Below are 24,593 nucleotides of genomic sequence, written 5' to 3'. Positions count from 1 at the left end.
CAGTAATGGTGTGGTGGCACAGCATCAAATATTAGGTTATTTAATTTATGACCATTTCTTCAGATGAGAGGCCTTTCATCGCTTGTAATAATCTAGTTGCCCGTCTTTGAACGGATTCTAATTCTGAATATCCTTTGTAAAATGTGGAGCCCAAAACTGGATCCCATATTCTAGATGTGGTCTCACCAGTGATTTATAAAGGGGTAACAATACGTTAGGTTCGCAGGATTTCCTCTCTCTTTTTATACACCCTAAAATCTTGTCTGCTTTTGCGGCTGCTGCTTGACATTGACTACTGCTGCTCAGCTTACTAGTAACCAGAATGCCCAAGTCCTTCTCCGGTTCTGTAGTCCCGAGTAGATTTCCAATTAATGTAAATGCAGCAATAGAATTAATCTATACTAGGTGCATTACTCTACATTAAATCTCATTTACTTGTAAGCAGAATACCCAAGTTCTTCTGTTCTGTAGTCCCAAGTATGCTTCCATTTAATGTTTTTTTCTTCTAGATTTTGCTTTTTATATGTTTAGAAAAGTATGTACTTAAAGATTACATTACAAAATCATGCTGACAGGTTAAGACATTACTGTAATGGCGCTGTAATACTGATTACATTGATACCTTTGATGAAGGAATCCACTTTGTAGATGCTTTTTAATCACCATTTGACATTTCCTGCTAATTAGATTTCGGTGCACAGGGGCCGGACTGAGCACGGGGCCCTCACCTCCCAATCTGCAACTCACCAGCCCCTCCGCCTGCCTCTGGCCTTTCAGTGACAGGTTACAGCTTTTTCAGTGACCTGCCTCCTCTATTTCAAAAGCCTGGGGCTGTACAGTGTCACAGCAGAATTGACAGCTATGTCTTTACATTACAAAATCATGCTGACAGGTCCTCTAAAGAAAGCCGATCAGAAAATTATCTATTGTTTTCATCAGGTTTTTCTTTTCCATACACTTAAAAAAATATATATTTCTCCCCCCATCAGATGACTATCTGTATTAAAAAAATAAATAAAAAAGATAATCTCGCAAGTTTTACTCAGGCCACAGGGCTTTCATTATATTGACACTTCCTGTCCTTTCAGGAAGAGCTTTCAGCAGGCTCATTATGATCACTGCCAGGATTACAATGACAGGTGACACCTTTATACACAGCTGATTATACAGGATTCACCAATCACAATAGACTATGCCACAGCTGACCCTGCTCCCCTTCCTTTCACAATGACCTTTGCACTAGAGCAGGGGTGGGGAATCTTCTTTCTGCCAGGGGCCATTTGGATATTTATACAATCCTTTGGGGGCTGTATGAATTGTGCTCCAACTCTGCCCACTAAGTAGGTCCTAACGCTGGCACTGTTGTCAGGACGTAATCTTTCACTGCACGTGCCTCAGATTTCAGTAGTGAACACGGTGTGCATGCTCACAGAGCAAGAAGCAATTAATGGGCCAGCGGCCGTCAAAAAACAGCTGCCAGCCCAAGCACTGAGGTCCACAGGGGCCAGATAAAAGGTCACTGAAGGCCTTAAATGGCCCACAGGCCTGAGTTTTCCCACCCCTGCACTAGATGCTTCAAAAAGATGGGGTCAGAGTCTGTTCATTGTGACTATATACATGTGTTATTTCCTGAAACAGTTTGAAGTCAAAAGTTTAAAGTACGCCCCAGTGGCCAGTGAAAAATTGTAAGATTTCTAATATTTATTTTTAATACAGATATAGAAAATATACATTTTTTAAATGGTAGTATGTATTTAACACATGAAACTGATTTAAACAAAGTTATTGGATGATGGTTTCCATGGTTGATGGTTTTACCATTTCTATCCATCCATTACTGAGTAAGTGAAACGCATTTCTGCTTACTGAACTTCTGCAGCTGAGCTCTCATGTGTACCGTCTGATATTTTCTATCATGTATGAATGTGAACAGAAGGTAAAATACAGATTATACCACAGATTGGGTTCAGTACCTGGAACATCAAATGACACGTGGTCTACAGGAGGTCTGGCACTGAGCTGCCACATAGTTTTCACTTCCTTCTGCCCATGTCCACTGAGGATCTCCACTCTCCATGTCTGTGGGTGAGAGCTGTAGGAAGACATTGGATTTAACCCAGTGATCTACTAGAACGTTTCCTGTCACTGGACTAATAAGCATAGATCATGATACATGTGTGACGCCCAGGAGACCGGGATACCCAGCACCGGACCAATGGGGTCTGTCTCTTGAGGGGGATGTCACGGGTGGCTTGACCCGGTGCTGTGGCCTCAGGCAATGCACAGTGTAAGGGGTATCGTGAGGGAGCAGGCACTTACTTGATCAGCAGCAGGTTCTCCCAGCGGCGATGATCCCGATCCTGGATATTGGCTATTGTCCAAATGAAAGACTGAGGCACTGAAACGTTTAACCAGTTTACTTTAACAAAAAAGGATTTACAACCAGTCCTGTCACCGGAGTCTGTATAGGAACTCTGAGTTACTTTGACCCTGCCGGGGTCTTCGCCTCTAATTGTACGCAATTTCTGTGTGGCCCTGCTGCTGTATGTGAACTGGCTGCCGGCCCAATCTGTCCCCTCCGGGTCCTGGTTCGACGGGCAACCCGAGTCCTTTTATCAGCTTACCCCCTCCAGGAGTACCGCTGAACTCTGTGTCTGTTGCTGCGTCCGGCCCTAGTGAAGCTGATATCACCTCACGTTTTTCCGGTTGCTGTATTATATATAATGAATACAGCCACGGATCCGGTATCCGTCTGTGCGCCTGTTCTGGGTAGTGATTAATGCTACCCGGTTCTCACAACGTCCTTTTTCTCTGTCCCTCTTCTCCTCAGGCCGGTGATTTGGGCCTGGAAACCGTCATAGGGCTGTTAGAAATTCAGCTGTATGACCTCTCACTTTCAGCTCCTTAGCCCAACTGTCAGTTCTTCTCTCAGACCAGAATGGATCAAGGGGAGTCTCTGGAGCTCCCCCTTCTGGCCGGAGGTGGTAGTGCAGTCTTGCTATTATAGCATTTGTATTTAGTGTCAGTAACTGTTTTTGTGGCAAATACCCCTAGGGGTGCCACACATGCTTTATAGGCAAAGCGTCAAACAAGCATTTCTGTACACAAGGAGTGGTGAGAACTCTCCCTGTGACAGTCCAGGGCAAATAAAAAGGAAAGGGCCGGTCCATAAGAGCCAATATGGATGATAATTTGGTATGTGCTAAGCGACTACCTCCTGTCGCAGAAATAGAAGGCAGAAGGTGTCTGGAAAACAAAAAAAATTCAAGGCTACGGTGCAGCTTTGATGAAGGACACATTCAGTTTTGATTAGTGGTAGGCTTCAAAGGGGTTGTCCAGAATTAGTAAAATTCATCTCCTCCATTGGCAAATGGTTTTTGAAGAAAAAAAAAGCAGCAAACCATTCCTTTAGTCATAGACAAACACTGCTTCCAGACCACATAAAGACTTTAAAGGTTGAGAGGGCCCGGCACGATTTACTCTGCACTGATATTCTAAAATGTCAAAGCAATTTAAGTTGCTTTCACATGATCCTGTAGTTGCAGGAGCCAGCTATCAGACAAAGCTGGACTTTCCACAGAGAAGGCAGAGATGGTTTATTACCATCTCTGCCTCCCTAACTGCTGCATACACAGAGCTGAACAAGCGTCTCTCCCCCAGAACCAGCTATCATGTGATTGCTGGGTGTATGGAGGGAGCAGGAGCTGCTGGGTCCTAAGAGAACCAGGTCACTCTGCTATGTAAGCAGAAGGCTGAATTTCCCCCATAAATGGGGCTGATATATCAGTCACAGGGACGACCGCAATAAAAAGAATAATATGTCAAAATACTTCTCCAAAGGTCTTTTAACACATGATGAGAGGCACAGTTTGTGACAAACTAAAAAAAAGGAAAAAATAAAAAACAAAAACGTAAAGACACATTCCAAGACTGCGAGTCCAAATCACTGAAAAAAAATGCCCAATATATAAAAATAATTTCTATGGAAAGGAGAACACAATTTAAAATGTTTAGTTGTCCTATGTGGTCATAAAATCATTAGAAAAATAGACAAGCATTTCCTATTTTTCATTACATTTTCCTGATGTTTGGGAAAAATTTCATATAAAAATGAAATAAAAATTAAGCTTTGAATATTGCGTAGAAAAGAGGCAAAGTTTTTTTTTGAATATTGGGATCAGACATTTTTCTTTTAAAGTTATTAAAAGCACAAGGATTTATATATTAAAAAAAAAAAAAAAAGAGAGATATGTCTAGTCAGGAAGGGAGAAAATGGTACGGTCCTCAACTGGTAAAAAAGGATAATCAACCTTTGGAAGGAAGTTTTTCTTTTGTTTGTTATTTTTACTTAAATGCATATGGTTGGGACTAAAATAATTTTTGCAATTGGGTTTCAGTAAATCTTTTACCGCACTTGCCATCTATAGCCTCTGTGTAGCACTAATGCTGGCCGAAAAATTAGTTAACTGGGAATCCAGTCAGCCTGTCAGTCAAGTTTGTTACTCAATTATCTGTTAGTTTGTTTTCTCGAGCTCTTCTCAGCTGATTTATGATCACAGACCACATCAAGCTTTAATGTCGAGGGAAACAATGTTTGGACAAGCCAAGCGCTGTGACATTTTTAGACTCATTGAGACTCAATTGCAAAAATTATTGCTATTCTCAAATAGACGCAAGTAAAAAAAAAAACAAAACCAAAATGTCAGTTCAATGAAGACAATGGTGGTATATCACCATGTCTGATCAACATGACTACAACCAGTCACTAGAACAACACCGTGCCACTTCCCTTTCTGAAGGCATGGACAACCACATGGATGGCTATCCCTAATACTGCTGCCAGTCTGTATTGGCAATAGGTAGTTGTTGGCATATCCTAGTGATTTGCCACCAATGTCTGATGAGCTGTAAAAAAATAAACAAATAAAATAACCCCTGTTATACAACAAACATTAACAATCCTATTTTTCAAGTAACCGTGAAATACAAGTATTTGCAATTCCACCACAATCTGTCCTTGTACAAAATCTTCTGATCCTAATAAATGTAATGTGACAACAGCACGGCATTACTATTAGCGCACAGTAAAGGTTATTCTATGGAGTATTACATGGCAGTCATTCAGATAAATGGTCAGCCATGTCATTTATGGAGAGGCCAGCGGGAGATTTTGTTTTGATGGGCTGCTACCTCATACAGGGGGTGTTGGGTCATAGCACTCGGCTGGTATTCCTGACAACATCTCCACTTACTTCTGGTAGAAGCTGCTGATGACGCTCGGTCGGATTGGGAGCCGGAACACGTGCTGCTCATTCCAGGGGTTCTCTTTGTAGTATTTCAAACAGGACCTGAGGGAAGGGAAAATAGAAATAATAATAAATAATGATAATAATAATCTTTATTTATATAGTGCCAACATATTCCGCAGCGCTTTACAGTTTAACAATTTCAAACACAACAGTCATAAGTAATAACGTTAATTGTACAATAATTAAAGCAAAATAAGATGACCCTGCTCGTGAGAGCTTACAATCTACAAAGAGGTGGGGGAGATACAAAGTACAGGTGTGTATTTACAATGATGTATTTACAATGATGGTCCAGCCATCTTCAGGGGGTGGGGGATAGATGGGGATAGTGAATGGGCTACACACAAACATAAAATGACTGTTAAGGAATGTGGTAGGCCGCTCTGAACAAATATGTTTTGAGGGAGCGCCTAAAACTATGCAAAATGTGGATGGTCCTAATATCTTGGGGTAGAGCATTCCAGAGGATTGGTGCAGCACAGGAGAAGTCTTGGAGTCAGGAGTGGGAGGTATGGATTAGTGAAGAGGTTAGTTGAAAGTTGTTTGCAGAGCGCAATGGTCGGTTAGGCCGCTAGACAGAAATGAGGGAGGAGATGTATGGGGGTGCCGCACTGTGGAGAGCTTTGGGGGCGAGAGCAAGTACTTTGAAATGGATCCTATAATGAATGGGCAAGCCAGTGTAATGACTGGCGAAGAGCGGACACGTCTGAATACCAATTAGCTAGATGGACAACCCTGGCTGCTGCATTAAGGATAGACTGGAGACTGGAGTAACGGGGGGCCAATTAATAGAGCATTACAGTAGTCCAGACGGGAGTGGATCCAGGGTGACAGTGAGGGTTTTTGTTGTTTCCATGGTGAGAAAAGGGCGGATTCTAGAGATGTTCTTTAGGTGTAAGCGGCACAAGCGGGCAAGAGATTGTATATGGGATGTGAAGGAGAGATCGGAGTCAAACATAACACCGCTTGCGTCGAGAAACACGTGATGGTGTCTCCGCAGCTTCTTTATATGCATCTGCATATTTCCCATAAGGGATGGGGGCAGTGTTCTGGAATCACTGCGTTGAGAAACACGTGATGGTGTCTCCGCGGTGTTGGATGTTTTGGTCTCCCCGAGGCCAATCATCTGTGCCTTTATAGCCTTTTTACTAGGCACTGCTCCTAATAGCCAGATTCCTACTCCACACTGATGAGGGGCAAAAACCCCGAAACAGCTGTCTGTGGATGGATACCATGCTTGGCATAGGTGGCTTTCCTTCATAGGATGCTGCCCTTCCCGTGGTTGTTCCTTCCCGGGGAAAGGCCTGGCTATTCACTGCTTGCGTCGAGAAACACGTGATGGTGTCTCCGCAGCTTCTTTACATGCATCTGCATATTTCCCATAAGGGATGGGGGCAGTGTTCTGGAATAACTGCGTTGAGAAACACGTGATGGTGTCTCCGCGGTGTTGGATGTTTTGGTCTCCCCGAGGCCAATCATCTGTGCCTTTATAGCCTTTTTACTAGGCACTGCTCCTAATAGCCAGATTCCTACTCCACACTGATGAGGGGCAAAAACCTCGAAACAGCTGTCTGTGGATAAATACCATGCTTGGCATAGGTGGCTTTCCTTCATAGGATGCTGCCCTTCCCGTGGTTGTTCCTTCCCGGGGAAAGGCCTGGCTATTCACTGCTTGCGTCGAGAAACACGTGATGGTGTCTCCGCAGCTTCTTTACATGCATCTGCATATTTCCCATAAGGGATGGGGGCAGTGTTCTGGAATCACTGCGTTGAGAAACACGTGATGGTGTCTCCGCGGTGTTGGATGTTTTGGTCTCCCCGAGGCCAATCATCTGTGCCTTTATAGCCTTTTTACTAGGCACTGCTCCTAATAGCCAGATTCCTACTCCACACTGATGAGGGGCAAAAACCCCGAAACAGCTGTCTGTGGATGGATACCATGCTTGGCATAGGTGGCTTTCCTTCATAGGATGCTGCCCTTCCCGTGGTTGTTCCTTCCCGGGGAAAGGCCTGGCTATTCACTGCTTGCGTCGAGAAACACGTGATGGTGTCTCCGCAGCTTCTTTACATGCATCTGCATATTTCCCATAAGGGATGGGGGCAGTGTTCTGGAATAACTGCGTTGAGAAACACGTGATGGTGTCTCCGCGGTGTTGGATGTTTTGGTCTCCCCGAGGCCAATCATCTGTGCCTTTATAGCCTTTTTACTAGGCACTGCTCCTAATAGCCAGATTCCTACTCCACACTGATGAGGGGCAAAAACCTCGAAACAGCTGTCTGTGGATAAATACCATGCTTGGCATAGGTGGCTTTCCTTCATAGGATGCTGCCCTTCCCGTGGTTGTTCCTTCCCGGGGAAAGGCCTGGCTATTCACTGCTTGCGTCGAGAAACACGTGATGGTGTCTCCGCAGCTTCTTTACATGCATCTGCATATTTCCCATAAGGGATGGGGGCAGTGTTCTGGAATCACTGCGTTGAGAAACACGTGATGGTGTCTCCGCGGTGTTGGATGTTTTGGTCTCCCCGAGGCCAATCATCTGTGCCTTTATAAACATAACACCCAGACAGCGCGCCTGCTGCCGGGGTGTTATTATGGTGCCACCCACGGAGAGGGAAATGTTAGATTTAGGGAGGTTAGTAGATGGCGGGAGCAGAAGAAGTTGTTTTTGAGAGGTTGAGTTTCAGATAGAGAGCATACATGATGTTGGAGACTGCAGACAGACAGTCAGTGGTGTTCTGTAGTACAGCGGGGGTAAGGTCAGGGGAGGATGTGTATAGTTGTGTGTCATCGGCATAAAGATGGTACTGAAAGCCAAATCTGCTGATGGTCTGTCCAATTGGGGCCGTGTAGAGAGAGAAGAGAAGGGGGCCAAGGACTGAGCCATGAGGTATCCCAACAGCGAGAGGAAGAGGAGATGAAGTGGATCCAGGGAACAGAACACTGAAGGAGCGGTCAGAAAGATAGGAGGAGAACCAGGAGAGAGAAGTGTCCTTAATGCCTAGTGACTGGAGCCTAGAGAATAAGAGAGGGTGGTCAACAGTGTCGAAAGCTGCAGAAAGGTCGAGAAGAATGAGCAGAGAGTGGTCACCATCGCATTTTGCTGTCAGAAGGTCATTGGTCACTTTGATGAGTGCAGATTCTGTAGGGGGCGGAAACCAGACTGTGAAGGGTCTATGAGGGAGTGAATGGAGAGGTAACTGGTAAGGCTGGAGTAGACTAGGCGCTCCAAGAGTTTAGAGATGAAGGGGAGATTGGAGACCGGTCTGTAGTTGTTTGTGCAGGATAGGTCGAGGGTGTGTTTCTTTAGTAACGGAGTGATGATAGAGTGTTTGAAGGAGGAGGGGAAATTGCCTGAGGAGAGGGAGAGATTAAAGATTGTAGTTAAGTGAGTTGTGACAACTGGAAAGAGAGACTGAAGGAGATGAGCGGGAATGGGGTCAGTAGTGCATGTAGTCTGACGAGAAGAAGAGAGGAGCTTGGAGACTTCTTCTGTGATGCGATCGTATGTGGAGAGAGAGCCAGGGGAAATGCAGGGAGAGATGGGAGACACTGCACTTAGTGGCTGTGAGCGGATTTCCTGACGGATGTTATCAATTTTCTCTATAAAGTGGGAGGCCAGGTCATCAGCACAAATGTCTGTGATAGGGGCTTGTGCTTTTGGCCTGAGGAGGGAGTGAAAGGTGTCAAAAAGTTTCTTGGGGTTGTTGGCTAGTGAGGAGATCAGGGTGGTGTAGTAGGTCTGTTTGGCGAGGTGAAGGGCAGAGTTATAGGTTCTTAACATAAATTTGAAATGTATGAAGTCTTCTGGTGTGCGAGTTTTCCTCCATAAGCATTCAGCACACCTAGAGCATCGCTGGAGAAAACGGGTTTGCGATGTGAGCCAGGGCTATTTACTCTGTGTTTGGAGGTTCTGAGGGTGAGGAGAGCTACTTGGTCCAGAGTGCTTCTAAGGCTATGTTCACATATGCGTTGTTGGGCGCAGCGTCGTCGATGCAACCAACAACGCAATACACAACGCTGCGTTTTTTGACGCATGCGTTGACATAAAATAGTAATGGTCATGAATTTTGGCGCAGTGAAAATGCTACAAGTAGTGTTCTCCACTCCCTGTCTGGTGCGTCAAATTGATGAGTGCGTCGTAAAACGCAATACAACGCATACCGGCGCATGTCAATGCCCCCCCATGTTAAAGATAGGGGCGCATGACGCATGCGTCGACGACGCTGCACCCAACAACGCAAATGTGAACGTTACCTAAGAGTGTCATTGAAGTGATGTACAACGAGATCAGGACAGGAAATAAAGGAGATTGGGGACAATGATGAGTGTAGGGAGTCTGTGAGTGTATGAGGGTTAATGGCGTGTAGATTTCTGACTGAATGGTAGGTAGGAGTGTGCTGGGGTGGGCGAGGATTTGTGAGCGTGAAGGAGAGAATGTTGTGGTCAGAGAGGGAAAGTGGTGAGTTATTTAGGCAGGAGATTGAACAGAGCCGGACAAAGACCAGGTCAAAGGTGTTACCGTCCTTGTGTGTCTCAGAGGTTGAGAGCTGTGAGAGGCCAATAGAAGTGGTTAGTGATAGAAGCTGGGATGCAGATGTGGAAGTGAGGCTGTTAATGGGGATGTTGAAGTCTCCCAGGATAAGGGTTGGGAGTTCTGAGGACATAAAGTGTGGCAGCCAGGCAGAGAAATGGTCCAGGAAGTGGGTGGGCGAGCCTGGGGACGGTATATGACCGCTAGTCTGAGGGAGAGGGGACGAAAGAGCCTGATGTTGTGGACCTCAAAAGAGGAAAATGAGAGTGACGGAACTGGGGGGATGACCTGGAAGGTGCATTGTGGGGACAGGAGTATGCCGACTCCACCACCAGGTCTGTTTGTGGGACTCGGGGAATGGGAGAATTGTAAACCACCATGAGAAATGGTAGCGGGGGAGACAGTGTCAGAGTCCTGGATCCAGGTTTCAGTGAGGGCCAACAGATTCAGAGAGTTGTTCAGAAAGTAGTTGTCTAGGAAAGGAAACTTGTTACATACAGACCGTGGATTCCAAAGTGCACAATTGAAAGAGAGAGGTGGGGGAGTGCAAGTAATATTAATAAGGTTAGTATGGTTTTGATATGAGGTAGGGTAGCGGTTGAGGTTGGGGGATGGAGGATCGGGGTTGGGGGAGATGTCCCCCGAAGTCAGGAGGAGTAAGAAGATAAAAAGCAGGTAGTTTTTGGAAGTGTATAAAGTTTTTTTGTGCAGTGTGTTTGAGCAAGATGGGCTGAAGTTTTTCAGGAAGGTGAGAAGTGCATGGGAGAGGAAAGAAGAGAGGAGCTGATGTGTATGAGTCGTGATGGAGGGGGGATTGGGCAGCAAGGGAACATAGGAATAAAGCACATGGATAGAAGGGAGAGCAGAGTTTGGGTTACCTGACTCCTGCTCTGACTAACTGCCATGGAATAACTGCCCTTTAACTTGATGCTTAGCTAATGCGATGCATTTAGGATGTAAATATTGCCTAAGGAGCTTGGCTTTAATGTGACTGGCTATCCAAGCTGTCAATCACTTGACTCCAACACAAGGTCCTGAGATCGCTGTGCCCCCACTTACGCCAGGAGCTGAGCACATAGCTAAACACATGTCGAGACGTAGTTCTGATGTTTAGCTTAGGGAAAGATCAATTGAGGTATAGAAATGGTAAGGGAATAGGGGAATGTGCCCAGCAAATCTGCACAGTACTGTGTTAATGTGAGCGAGCTTGGAGATTTACATATCGGTGGTAACACAGGAGTAGCTAACAGCACACACTCCGATAACCCAAGTGGGCATGAGAGATTGTGCTACTAATGAATAAAGCTGATCACTCTTAAAGTGGTAACCCGGCATTCCCCTAACCCACATATATCAAACTCTAGCCCACAGGGTGAGTATAGTCGGCCCACAATGCCAGGCGGGTCCACAGTATATTTGGCCCACGATGCAGGGCGGGTCAACCACCAGGTAAGGTATCACACTTGCCACTATCAGCATCCTAGATGCAGATACAGTTGAAAGCAAGTCATAAGGGAGGGAGCGACAGTGTAATTCCCCCTCTGTGTTTGACGTCTCAGTGCTGCGCACCCACTGTACTGAGATGTGCAGTGGATCTGAAAACACAATAAAGAGACTGGAGCAGCGGGAAATTGACAAAGGTTTTTGTTTTTTTTTAATCTTAAAGGTGGGGCCAATTCTACTGTTTCTTTGTTTGCTTCCTTAATGCATGGTTAAGCAACGTTGTAAATAGCCTCCATTAAAACTTTTCTACCATTTGCTCTTGCAGAGTGTCTGCTAGTCCTTTAGCTAGCTGAGTACTTTGCAAAAATGTTACAAATTTAACAGAGTTGGCTCTCAACCCCATCTCTCCTCTATGTTAAATAGAGCAGCAAAGATATGGAGAGAGTGTTGGCCAAAGATCTGCAGAACATGCAAAAGGGGGAAGGACAGAGAAAACAAGCTTCAGATAATGTGGAAATGTGGTCATATAGGAGCAAATGGACACAGCAGCACCCTAGATAGAGACACAGACCTCATATCCAGCCTATATTAGTGGGAGAGACACTGACACAAGAGAAAAATCTGAAACAATCTTTGCAGGTAACCTAAAGTTAAAAAAAAAAAGTTAACCTCACAATACGGTAGTAAGTTAAATATTAACTTCTGCTGAATTATGCATTACTTTAGGAGATCAGATGCATAAATTATTGCGTTTTTAGATAAGATTGCCTAGGACTTTACTATACGTCTAGTAATGACTCACTGTGTGAGTGGAAAGAGGTTCTCATGCTCCAGGCTCAGGAAGGCATTACAGTTTACAACCACCTCCAGCATGTGGTGCAGCTTCCGGACACGGTGCACCTGCTCCTGCAGATCCACTGATGTGCTGATGAAGTAATCCTGGGAAACAGAAAAAACGGGATTCTAACAGGTCTTTTGTATGTCATAGAATTAGAGGGGAAAAAAATGCAGATTGTGGTAGAAGCAACTACTCAAAATGCAGCTTCCACCACCATAACAGAGTAAAGGTACCTTCACACTAAGCGAGGTCGCTAGCGAGATCGCTGCTGAGTCACAAGTTTTGTGACGCAACAGCGACCTCAGTAGCGATCTCGCTACGTTGTGACGTAGCAGCGACCAGGCCCCTGCTGTGAGATCGCTGGTCGTGTCGGAATGGCCTGGACCTTTTTTTGATCGTTGAGGTCCCGCTGGGTAGCACACATCGCTATGTTTGACACCTTACCAACGACCTCGTTGACGACTCAGACACCGACACATAGGCGTGCATTTGCGTTGCATTTTCCGCACCCCTCCGCTCCGATTGGTGGTCGCTACTGCGTTCTGATTGGCGGTCATGCCTTCACCAGAAGGCGACATAGTAGCGCTTCCATCCTAGGTGTCAGAAGAACCGTTGAAGAACAGATAAATCGAAGAGGAGTCGCAGGCCGGAGAACTCTACAACGATCTGCGAACCACCACGCGGTCAGGAACAAAGGACGGAAGGGCTATTGTGTCGCCTCATAAGGCAAGGCCGCCACCAATCAGAACGCAGTAGCGAACACCAATCGGAACTGAATGGGCGCGGAAAAGGCAACGCAAATGCACGCCTGTGTGACTACAACGTCACACAGGACGTCCCTCATCGAGGTCTGAATCGTCATAATAGCTGCCATGTGACAGGGTCACAACGACCAACGACATCGTTGTACAGGTCGCTACAGGTCGCCGCATCGCTGCTGCGTCGTTGGGAAGATCTCACTGTTTGACATCTCACCAGCGACCACATAGCGACGCAGCAACGATCCCTGACAGGTCGTATCGTTGTCGGGATCGCTTTAGCGTCGCTAAGTGTGACGGGGCCTTAACCCTTGACTCTGCCCTGTCCTTCAAACCGCACATACAAGCTCTTTCCACCTCCTGTTGCCTCCAGCTCAAAAATATCTCCAGAATCCATCCTTTCCTCAACCGTCAATCTACTAAAATGCTTGTGCATGCCCTCATCATCTCTCACCTTGACTACTTCAACATCCTTTTCTGTGGCCTCCTTGCTAACACCCTTGCACTTCTCCAGTCCATCCTTGACTCTGCTGCCCGACTAATTCATCTCTCTCCTCGCTACTCCTCCCCTTCCCCCCTCTGCAAATCTCTTCACTGGCTCCCATTCCCTCAGTGTATCCAGTTCAAATTACTAACACTGACCTACAAAGCCATCCATAACCTGTCTCCTCCATATATCTCTGAACTAATCTCTCGATATCTTCCCTCACATAATCTCCCGTCCTCCCAAGACCTCCTTCTCTCCTCCACACTTATCCACTCCCCACCCAACCGCCTCCAAGACTTCTCCCGAATATCTCCCATCCTCTGGAATTCTGTGCCCCAACACATCCGACTATCAACCACATTCGGATCCTTCAGACAGAACCTGAAAACCCACCTCTTCAGGAAAGCCTACAGCCTGCACTGACCCCACTGCCTACTCACCACTACCGGAGCTACCGCCTCACCAACACCATCGGAGCTCCTGCAACCCCCCAACCTACTGTCTCCTTCCCCATAATCCTGTAGAATGTAAGCCCGCAAGGACAGGGTCCTCACCCCTCTGTATCAGGCTGTCATTGTTAGTTTGTTTACTGTAAGTGATATCTGTAACTTGTATGTAACCCCTTCTCATGTACAGCACCATGGAATCAATGGTGCTATATAAATAAATAATAATAACATCTAAAAGCAGGGATCTGATTAGTTGCTCAAGGCATTTATCCAGCTTTCAGCTAGTAGTAACATCAGTGCAGTAATACTTATTAGATATGACATGACACGGAAGATCTACTTGGATGTTGAAAAAAAAGTTAAGTTCTTATAAGTAAGGAAAGTAAAGAAACTGGTAACAAGCTTCATGTTAAAATGAAAACCAGTGATATTATCTTGTTAACTTACCAGGTAATTAAATGTTGCAAGTTCTCGACCTGTGAAGACAAGTGAGCTGTTAGTCCACCAGCTTTGTATCTAAGTTTCTATTTTGTAGTATCTGTTCCTACATGGAAACTCAACAAGCAGGTTTACTGCTGCTAACAAATTCTATTATGGTTATCATTAGTGATGAGCGAACGTGCTTGAATAAGGTGTTATACGACCATGCTCGGGTGCAGAGAACTTCGGCATGCTCTAATAATATGTCCAAGTCTCCGCGGCTCCATGTCTCGCAGCTGTTCAACAGCCACAACACATGCAGGGATTGCCTAACAAACAGACATGTAGGCACGGAGATTCGATCATATTTTAGAGCACGCCGAAGACACTTAGCACCCAAGCAGGCTCAGATAACACCTTATTCGAGTGCACGTTTGCTCATCACTAGTTATCAATTGTTCTTAACTCTTCTATTACTTTCATATTGCAATAGAGATTGATATGTGGCTGCCATACATTTCTGGGCTCACAGCCAGGAAAACTAAAGGGTTTAGTAAGTAGGGCTGAGCCATAATATACAGATTTTCTACATAACCCTGAATATCTTAAATTCATGCAGAATTTTGCAGTCAATTTAAAGCTTTTTATTTCTCTGTAAATCTAACACCCGTCCCACTAGTGTTCAGTGGGAACCCTGTGGAGTGTCCCAAATTGCATTCACCTGACCACTTGCTAGGAATTGTCACAAATGTGTGACTGGTGGGCAACCAGCCATGGTGACCTTCACGAATGCTAAAATGTGGTAGCATATCAGACAATGGTGACAAGCCTCAACTGTATGTACTTGAGCAAACCCTTTAGTTTTGGCAGACCCCATAGAATATATCCAGTCCTACTTTACAAACAACAAAAAAAGTCTGTAGAAAATCGCTGCCACCATATAAATTACTACAATTATTAATTGAAAAAAAGAATACACTCCTCAACATTGAAAACTGCAACACAAAGAAGGAAAAGACATGGAATTATAGAAATCGCAACATTAACAGACATATTAATGATATGCAAATATATAAAATGTAAACAAAATAATCAAAACATCTCAATTTATTCACTATAAAGTATGAATGCCACATGCAGAAATCCTCGCACTTACACACCTTGGCTGCTAACAATTACATTATTAACCGTTGTCTGAGGAAGGTTCTGTCACGCTAAATGCACTTGGGCAAACCATCAAGATCCGCCGCTGGCAGCACTTCTAGAGTGAAGTTTCCACAATCGGTGATGGTTTGGGGAGCCATGTCATCCACTGGTGTAGGTCCACTGTGTTTTATCAAGACCAAAGTCAGCGCAGCCGACTACCAGGAAATTTTAGAGCACTTCAGGCTTCCCTCTGCCGACAAGCTTTTTGGAGATGGAAATTTCATTCTCCAGCAGGACTTGGTACTTTTGGCAGTGTGGACAGGTGCCAAGTCCTGTTTTAAAAACAACAGTATCACTGATTGGTGAGCAAACTTGCCTGACCTTAACCATATAGAGAATCTGTGGGGTATTGTCAAGAGGAAGATAAGAGACACCAGACCCAACAATGCAGACTAGCTGAAGGCTGCTATCAAAGCAACCTGGGCTTCCATAACCCCTCAGCAGTGCCACAGGCTGATCGCCTCCATGCCACATTGATGCAGCAATTGATGCCAAAGGAGCCCTGACCAAGTACTGAGTACATTTACTGAACATACATTTCCGTAAGCCAACATTTTGGATTTTAAAATCATTTTTTCAAGCTGGCGTTATTAAAGGGAACCTGTCACCCCGTTTTTTTCAGTAACATAGTAACATAGTAACATAGTTAGTAAGGCCGAAAAAAGACATTTGTCCATCCAGTTCAGCCTATATTCCATCATAATAAATCCCCAGATCTACGTCCTTCTACAGAACCTAATAATTGTATGATACAATATTGTTCTGCTCCAGGAAGACATCCAGGCCTCTCTTGAACCCCTCGACTGAGTTCGCCATCACCACCTCCTCAGGCAAGCAATTCCAGATTCTCACTGCCCTAACAGTAAAGAATCCTCTTCTATGTTGGTGGAAAAACCTTCTCTCCTCCAGACGCAAAGAATGCCCCCTTGTGCCCATCACCTTCCTTGGTATAAACAGATCCTCAGCGAGATATTTGTATTGTCCCCTTATATACTTATACATGGTTATTAGATCGCCCCTCAGTCGTCTTTTTTCTAGACTAAATAATCCTAATTTCGCTAATCTATCTGGGTATTGTAGTTCTCCCATCCCCTTTATTAATTTTGTTGCCCTCCTTTGTACTCTCTCTAGTTCCATTATATCCTTCCTGAGCACCGGTGCCCAAAACTGGACACAGTACTCCATGTGCGGTCTAACTAGGGATTTGTACAGAGGCAGTATAATGCTCTCATCATGTGTATCCAGACCTCTTTTAATGCACCCCATGATCCTGTTTGCCTTGGCAGCTGCTGCCTGGCACTGGCTGCTCCAGGTAAGTTTATCATTAACTAGGATCCCCAAGTCCTACTCCCTGTCAGATTTACCCAGTGGTTTCCCATTCAGTGTGTAATGGTGATATTGATTCCTTCTTCCCATGTGTATAACCTTACATTTATCATTGTTAAACCTCATCTGCCACCTTTGAGCCCAAGTTTCCAACTTATCCAGATCCATCTGTAGCAGAATACTATCTTCTCTTGTATTAACTGCTTTACATAGTTTTGTATCATCTGCAAATATCGATATTTTACTGTGTAAACCTTCTACCAGTAGGAGATAAAAATACCGTTAAATAGGGCCTGAGCTGTGCTTTACAATAGGGTATTTTTTGTCCCCTGATTCCCTACCTATGCTGCCGAAATACCTTACAAAAGTGTCCTTTTTCGCCTGTCAATCAGGCTGGTCAGGTCAGATACCCCTCCACAGAGAGAGAGAATTTTAGTCTAAGAAGAGGTTTCACATGTACCCATTCAGATGGAGACGTTTATTCTCAGCGAGGTAAGGCAAGCGTAGGACCTGGTATAAGAGAGATGCCGTAAAGGGGCTACCAGGTACACATAAAATTGGCCATTTTTATGCGCTAAAAGCTCTCATTTTTCATATTTCTGGTGCAGTAATGCAGTTCGGATTTCGTGTTTTCAGGTTTGCATGTTTTGGCGCTGCAGTGTGCTGCCTTATTTACTCAGAGGTTAAAGGGAACCTGTCACCCCGAAAATCGCGGGTGAGGTAATCCCACCGGCATCAGGGGCTTATCTGCAGCATTCTGTAATGCTGTAGATAAGCCCCCGATGTTACCTGAAAAAGGAGAAAAAGACGTTAGATTATACTCACCCAGGGGCGGTCCCGCTGCTGGTCAGGTCGGATGGGCGTCTCCGGTCCGCTCCGGCGCCTCCTATCTTCTTTCCATGACGTCCTCTTCTGATCTTCAGCCACGGCTCCGGCGCAGGCGTACTTTGCTCTGCCCTCTTGAGGGCAGAGGATAGTACTGCAGTGCGCAGGCGCCGGAAAGGTCAGAGGCCCGGCGCCTGCGCACTGCAGTACTTTGTCTGCCCTCAACAGTCTGATGTGTTGTGGTAGAGGGTTCCAGAGTAGGGGTGATACGCGAGAGAAATCTTGTATACGATTGTGGGAAGAGGAGATAAGAGGGGAGTAGAGTAGGAGATCTTGTGAGGATCGGAGGTTGCGGGTAGGTAAGTACCGGGAGACGAGGTCACAGATGTATGGAGGAGACAGGTTGTGGATGGCTTTGTACGTCATGGTTAGGGTTTTGTAGTGGAGTCTCTGGGCAATGGGGAGCCAGTGAAGGGATTGACAGAGGGGAGAGGCCGGGGAATAGCGGGGGGACAGGTGGATTAGTCGAGCAGCAGAGTTTAGAATAGATTGGAGGGGTGCGAGAGTGTTAGAGGGGAGGCCACAGAGCAGGAGGTTGCAGTAGTCAAGGCGAGAGATGATGAGGGCATGGACTAGGGTTTTTGCAGATTCATGGTTGAGGAATGAACGGATTCGTGAAATATTTTTGAGTTAGAAGAGATAGAAGGATATGCACAAGTGACATCTACAGATCTGTGGTTAGTTATCTAAGATGTTTGGAACAACCTCCCTGACGAGCGCCCTAAAAAACGGTGTGCAAATCCAAGTGTACCTAGAAAAATTGAGGCTTTGGTGCGGTTTTGAAGGCAAATGGCGGTCACACCAATGTTAATGTCTCTTTTCTTCATTCACTTTGATTGTGATCATTGATAGAAATTCAACTATTAAGACCCTTTTTTAAGCATTCTAAGGACTCACTCACATTAGCGTATAATATATTCTTTCATGCAAGAGAATCGGGCCGATAATGCTGACACTCAGCTTAAACTGTTTGAGTCGAGTGTCACTGTAGTGTGATCGAATTTTCTCGCATGAGAATCAGATGACAGGTGAAGAGAAGACAGCACTTAATTTCTCCATTCTCTGATGACATCCGAGTGCAGGCCAATGTTTACACACGCCCATAGACACGGCCCGATCGGATGCACTCGCAGCATGCTGCAGATCTGCACTGCCCCATAGTATAACATTGGTCCGATTGCTATCTGATAAAACATCAGCAAGCTCTTGTCCGTGTTATATGCCAGTTTGAGCGTACCCTTAATTTGCAGATTTTTTTCCACACCTGCCAAAGACTTTTGCACAGTACCATTTGTAATTAAAAATAATTACATACAATAATAATTATATGGTGGCAACATGTTCTACAGCCTGATATTCTGTATAATAAATATGTATAGAAAATATGTGCTGCCTTTAAGTTCTCACGCCTATTAGAGGAACATAACTTACAGTGATTATAGTCTTGAAATGAAATAGTTAAAAATATGTAAAACGGTCTATATTAATTTTCACCATGAATGGCGTATTATGAGTGAATAATGTCACAGTAGGAGATCTCAGTAGCTGCAAACCTATAAAGCAGTTGATATAATCTTTTTTCATCTTGTCCAAACCAATCTCTAGCAGCATGCGGATGGGCGCAAGGCCTGAGAGGGAGATGCTTTGCATGTTTCCGTGGTAGGACTGCTGAATTAGCTTGCTCAGTGTGCTGCTGCTCCCACGATGGATCTAGAATGGGCAAACAATTATCTTGTGACAAAAGGAAAAAGCAAACTCCGTTATACTCTATACCAGTATAAAAACCGCAGAAACTTATATTATCTCTTATTTTTCATTCATTGTAAGTGTAAAAAATAAATTAATGTTTACCTCTCACTCTTTTTGCCACTAGTGACTTCTAGGATGTCACTGACTTCCTACTAGTTTGTTATACAGTTGTGGCCAAAAGTATTGACACCCCTGCAATTCTGTCAGATAACACTCAGCTTCTTCCTGAAAATGATTGCAAACACAAATTCTTTGTTATTATTATCTTCATTTAATTTGTCTTAACCCTCCGTCAGGGGCAACTGATCTGACAGGCGCAGCTCACTTAGTTTCATTTCTCTATTTTCAGTGGTTTGTCTGTGAAACACCATCCTCCCAGTACCTTCATAACTTTAAAGGCTGTGTGAAACCTGAGAAGCCTCTCGTTCTGCAGAGCTGCAGGAGATCAGATATCAGTGTTTTGGCTTCTCAGGCTCATTGCCCCTGAATGCGTCACACCTTTGACGGTTAGTATTTGCTGGTTTTATTCATCCCAATTGTTTTTTAGCTTGTTTTATGAATAGCTAGTGCTAAATTTGTGGATTTGTCATTCTTTTGTTAGAAATAAGAGTGCGCTTCTCAGGCACATTGCGCCCTAACACATATTCTCTCTCTTGCTTCTGCTTTTCTTATGAAATGGCGAGGAGAATATTTGACTTGTCCAATGCGCTTCATGTTGAGCAGGTGCAAAATATACTGCTTGATGATGAGACAGACCCCTTACAGCTAAAGATTTAGGGGAAGAAAGTGACATTGATTCAGAAGATGATGTGGAAGAATGTCCAGATGTGTCTGATACAGATCAAGATGGAGAGACTGAGGAGGATGCTCAAGACAAAGAAACATATTACTTTTCTGGTTATTTTTCATTTAAAAAAACTGACCGTCACATCCAAACATAGACTAAGTGTGAACAGGTGCTGAACCTAGAGTCGCCAACTCGTATATAGTCAAGTAAATAAGGCAGCACACTGTGGCGCTAAAACATGCAAACATGAAACAGGAAAATTGAACTGCATTACTGCACTAGAAATATGAAAAATGAGAGCGTTTAGCGCATAAAAATGGGCAATTTTATCTGTACCTGGTAGCCACTTTACGGCATCTCTCTTATACCAGGTCCTACGCTTGCCTTCCTCACTGAGAATAAACGTCTCCATCTGAATGGGTACCTGTTAAACCTCTTCTTAGACTAAAATTCTCTCTCTCTGTGGAGGGGTATTGGACCTGCTGTAATTAAAACACCTGTGGCTAGGAGGCGGAGTGCCCGATCAGAAGGCTAAAGAATACATTTCAAAAAACTGACCGTCACATCCAAACATAGACTAAGTGTGAACAGGTTCTGAAACTAGAGTCGCCAGCTCGTATATAGACAAGTAAATAAGGCAGCACACTGCAGCGCTAAAACATGCAAACATGAAAATTGAACTGCATTACTGCACTAGAAATATGAAAAATGAGAGCGTTTAGCGCATAAAAATGGCCAATTTTATGTGTACCTGGTAGCCACTTTACGGCATCTCTCTTATACCAGGTCCTACACTGGTTATTAAACATTTTTGTCACTGTTCGAAAAATCATGTGATGCTTCTCTAATTTGTGTAATTAACAGCACCTGTAACTTACCTGTGGCACCTAACAGGTGGTGGCAATAACTAAATCACACTTGCAGCCAGTTGACATGGATTAAAGTTAACTTAACCTCTGTCCTGTGTCCTTGTGTGTACCACATTGAGCATGGAGAAAATAAAGAAGACAAAAGAACTGTTTGAGGACTTGAGAAACCAAATTGTGAGGAAGCATGAGCAATCTCAAGGCTACAAGTCCATCTCCAAAGACCTAAATGTTCCTGTGTCTACTGTGTGCAGTGTCATCAAGAAGTATAAAGCCCATGGCACTGTGGCTAACCTCCCTAGATGTGGACAGAAAAGAAAAATTGACAAGAGATTTCAACGCAAGATTGTGCGGATGTTGAATAAAGAACCTCGACTAATATCCAAACAAGTTCAAGCTGCCCTGCAGTCCGAGGGTACAACAGTGTCAACCCGTACTATCCATCGGCATCTGAATGAAAAGAGACTGTATGGTAGGAGACCCAGGAAGACCCCACTTCTTACCCCGAGACATAAAAAAGCCAGGCTGGAGTTTGCCAAAACTTACCTGAAAAAGCCTAAAACGTTTTGAAAGAATGTTCTCTGGTCAGATGAGACAAAAGTAGAGCTTTTTGGGCAAAGGCATCAACATAGAGTTTACAGGAGAAAAAAAGAGGCATTCAAAGAAAAGAACACGGTCCCTACAGTCAAACATGGCGGAGGTTCCCTGATGTTTTGGGGTTGCTTTGCTCCCTCTGGCACTGGACTGCTTGACCGTGTGCATGGCATTATGAAGTCTGAAGACTACCAACAAATTTTGTAGCATAATGTAGGGCCCAGTGTGAGAAAGCTGGGTCTCCCTCAGAGGTCATGGGTCTTCCAGCAGGACAATGACCCAAAACACACTTCAAAAAGCACTAGAAAATGGTTTGAGAGAAAGCACTGGAGACTTCTAAGGTGGCCAGCAATGAGTCCAGACCTGAATCCCATAGAACACATGTGGAGAGATCTAAAACTGGCAGTTTGGAGAAGGCACCCTTCAAATATCAGGGACCTGGAGCAGTTTGCCAAAGAAGAATGGTCTAAAATTCCAGCAGAGCATTGTAAGAAACTCATTGATGGTTACCGGAAGCGGTTGGTCGCAGTTATTTTGGCTAAAGGTTGTGCAACCAAGTATTAGGCTGAGGGTGCCAATACTTTTGTCTGGACCATTTTTGGAGTTTTGTGTGAAATGATTAATGTTTTGCTTTTTGCTTCATTCTCTTTTGTGTTTTTTCATTCAAGACAAAGTAAATGAAGATAATAATACCAAAGAATTTGTGATTGCAATCATTTTCAGGAAGAAACTGAGTATTATCTGACAGAATTGCAGGGGTGTCAATACTTTTGGCCACAACTGTAAATGTGTGGTTTTACGCATCAGCTATTGAGAGAGGTGCGTCTAAGACTACCACAAACTCCCTGCAGACATTGCAGCAAAGCCAAAGTCACAGATCACCGTAGTGCCCCAATAAATACAAAGCTAAAATGCTGCTACGGTGTAAGCAGAGAAAAATGAACAGGGAATCATCCCCTAGAGCAGTGTTCCCCAACTCCGGTCCTCAAGAGCCACCAACAGGTCATGTTTTTAGGATTTCCTTACTTTGGCCAAGGTGATGGAATGGTTGCCTGTGCAGGTACTGCAAATATCACCTGGGCCATACTAAGGAAATCCTGAAAACATGACCTGTTGGTAGGTCTTGAGGACCGGAGTTGGGGGAACATTGCCCAAGGGTCTGACTTGCATATAATGTTGGCAGTCATCACTTTAAAGGGATTGAGAATGGAATAAATGGTCTTTTTCCACCTCAGAAAGAACACCATGTCCTGTTCATTGGCTGTGATAGGTTCATTGTAAAAGATAGAAAGATCAGTTCTATTTTTAGGGTGACATTTGAGGCTTTACATGTGAAAGTTTTTGATATCAATCCTGTCCATTACTAAAATTACTAAAATGCACAGCTGTTCGCACAGACATATGAAGAAAATGGGCACAACATCAGAAGTGCATCTTCCTGTAGCCTGTGCCAACTTCTGCCTGGTCATCGGCTGTGGTGAACAATACCTAGATGATTGCAATAATAAGAACATTCAAATAGCGAATGAAGACAGCGCCTTATACGTGGGTGAAAAATCGTGGTTCCTTGATTCTGCCCTTTGTGTGAAAGAGGGCAATAATAAGAAGTCATTAGTGTAAGGGTAGGTTCGCACGGTTAGTAATCGGCAGCGCTTTGGATGCAGCACATGTCCGCTCCATCCAAGCGCTGCCGGCTTTTGAACGCAGATGATTCTGCATGTGTTCATTGAACTGTGTGGAATCACTGCGCCCAATACATTGGACGGGTAAAATTTATCTTGCGGAGGCTCGCGTCTCTGCAAGATAAATTGACATGCTGTGGTCTGGAAAGATGCGTCGCATGTCCGTCTCTGCCGGTGATCCGCGGGCGTAGGTGCATGCATAGTGAATATGGGATTTCTTGAAATCCCATCCACTGTGCTTTAACATCTGGACGCTGCAGAAGTACACAACGTCCAACCCGCAGCGTTTACTGACTGTGGGAACATACCCTAAGATGCAGAATGCAAACCATGAGGATTAGTTTAGAACAGGACTTTAATATGTGCAGATACATCTTTGGAAATAGAGCATAAATTGTATTTGTGAGGCTTTTCTATGCCCATATACTTTATTCTGTTATCTGCAATTTGCTGCAATTTAAAAATAAATAAATAAAAGTTTCCAAAATTGAACGATTATTTCCATTTAGCCTAAAGTTTAGGAGCACACAACCTGAAAATCTGGCACTGCCGTGATCTGAACTCCACTTCACACCAATATGGATAGCGATTGTAATCTAATGGGAAAAGCTTCCCATGCTGTGTAGGGCTGGTCATCTTACCCAGGGGTGCACATCCCCATACTTCAGCGACTGTATGACGAGTGAGAAACAGTCTTGAACATCTTGATATGAAGATACACCTTTATAGAAAAAATATAAGAACACTGATGATAAATTATAGCCCAGGATCAACAGGTGATATCTGTAACCCATTAATAGCCTTATTTACATATGCAGAAATCTAAAAGTTAAAGGTTTACCCATGTCATAACAATTCTGCAGCATCCTCTCTCATAAGTCAGTGCTGTTCCTCTGCTATGCCCATTAGAGATGTTTAAACAACATGGCAAGTGGGTGGTACCATTCACCAAATCAAGGGGGCGTGTCCTAACGAGCATCACTGATTGGAACAGTGACTGTGTGGACATGCCCACAAACTTGTAACACCTAGTTGTCAATTGTCAAACGGCTATAACACATTTTCAACCTACAAATAAAAAGGTACACACACAGATAGTATGATCTGCAGAGAAATGAATCAAATTTGCTGCAAGAAAGGTTTTCTGATCAATAAAACAGTTCTTAAACAAAAATTAGGAATCCATGCTTCAGGGATAGGATCTTGGGGATCAGACTACCCCTTTAAATCATTATGGCAAGTTATAATGTTTTGTGGGACA

At 44.3% G+C, this 24,593-nt stretch overlaps 1 protein-coding gene across 4 annotated transcripts in view; it reads right to left on the bottom strand.

Annotated features, from left to right (window-relative positions):
- ZWILCH (zwilch kinetochore protein) overlaps positions 1-24,593 on the bottom strand; it is a 106,336-nt gene that overhangs the window by 4,064 nt on the left and 77,679 nt on the right. For 3 of the 4 annotated variants that reach the window (XM_069766398.1, XM_069766401.1, XM_069766399.1), the window contains 6 exons: positions 23,974-24,053; positions 19,208-19,364; positions 14,265-14,293; positions 12,088-12,224; positions 5,253-5,348; positions 1,974-2,092 (listed from right to left, as the gene is read on the bottom strand). In XM_069766398.1, the coding sequence (XP_069622499.1) occupies positions 1,974-2,092; positions 5,253-5,348; positions 12,088-12,224; positions 14,265-14,293; positions 19,208-19,364; positions 23,974-24,053 (618 nt within the window). Of the gene's footprint in view, positions 1-1,973; positions 2,093-2,140; positions 2,399-5,252; positions 5,349-12,087; positions 12,225-14,264; positions 14,294-19,207; positions 19,365-23,973; positions 24,054-24,593 lie in introns of those variants that run through there. The other variant, XM_069766400.1, reaches the window with a different exon arrangement.

This window comes from Ranitomeya imitator, chromosome 4 (genome assembly GCF_032444005.1).
Source record: "Ranitomeya imitator isolate aRanImi1 chromosome 4, aRanImi1.pri, whole genome shotgun sequence".
Taxonomy (NCBI): domain Eukaryota; kingdom Metazoa; phylum Chordata; class Amphibia; order Anura; family Dendrobatidae; genus Ranitomeya; species Ranitomeya imitator.
The sequence above is the reverse complement of the archived record's forward strand: the minus strand, read 5'-3'. Positions and strand labels throughout refer to the sequence as shown.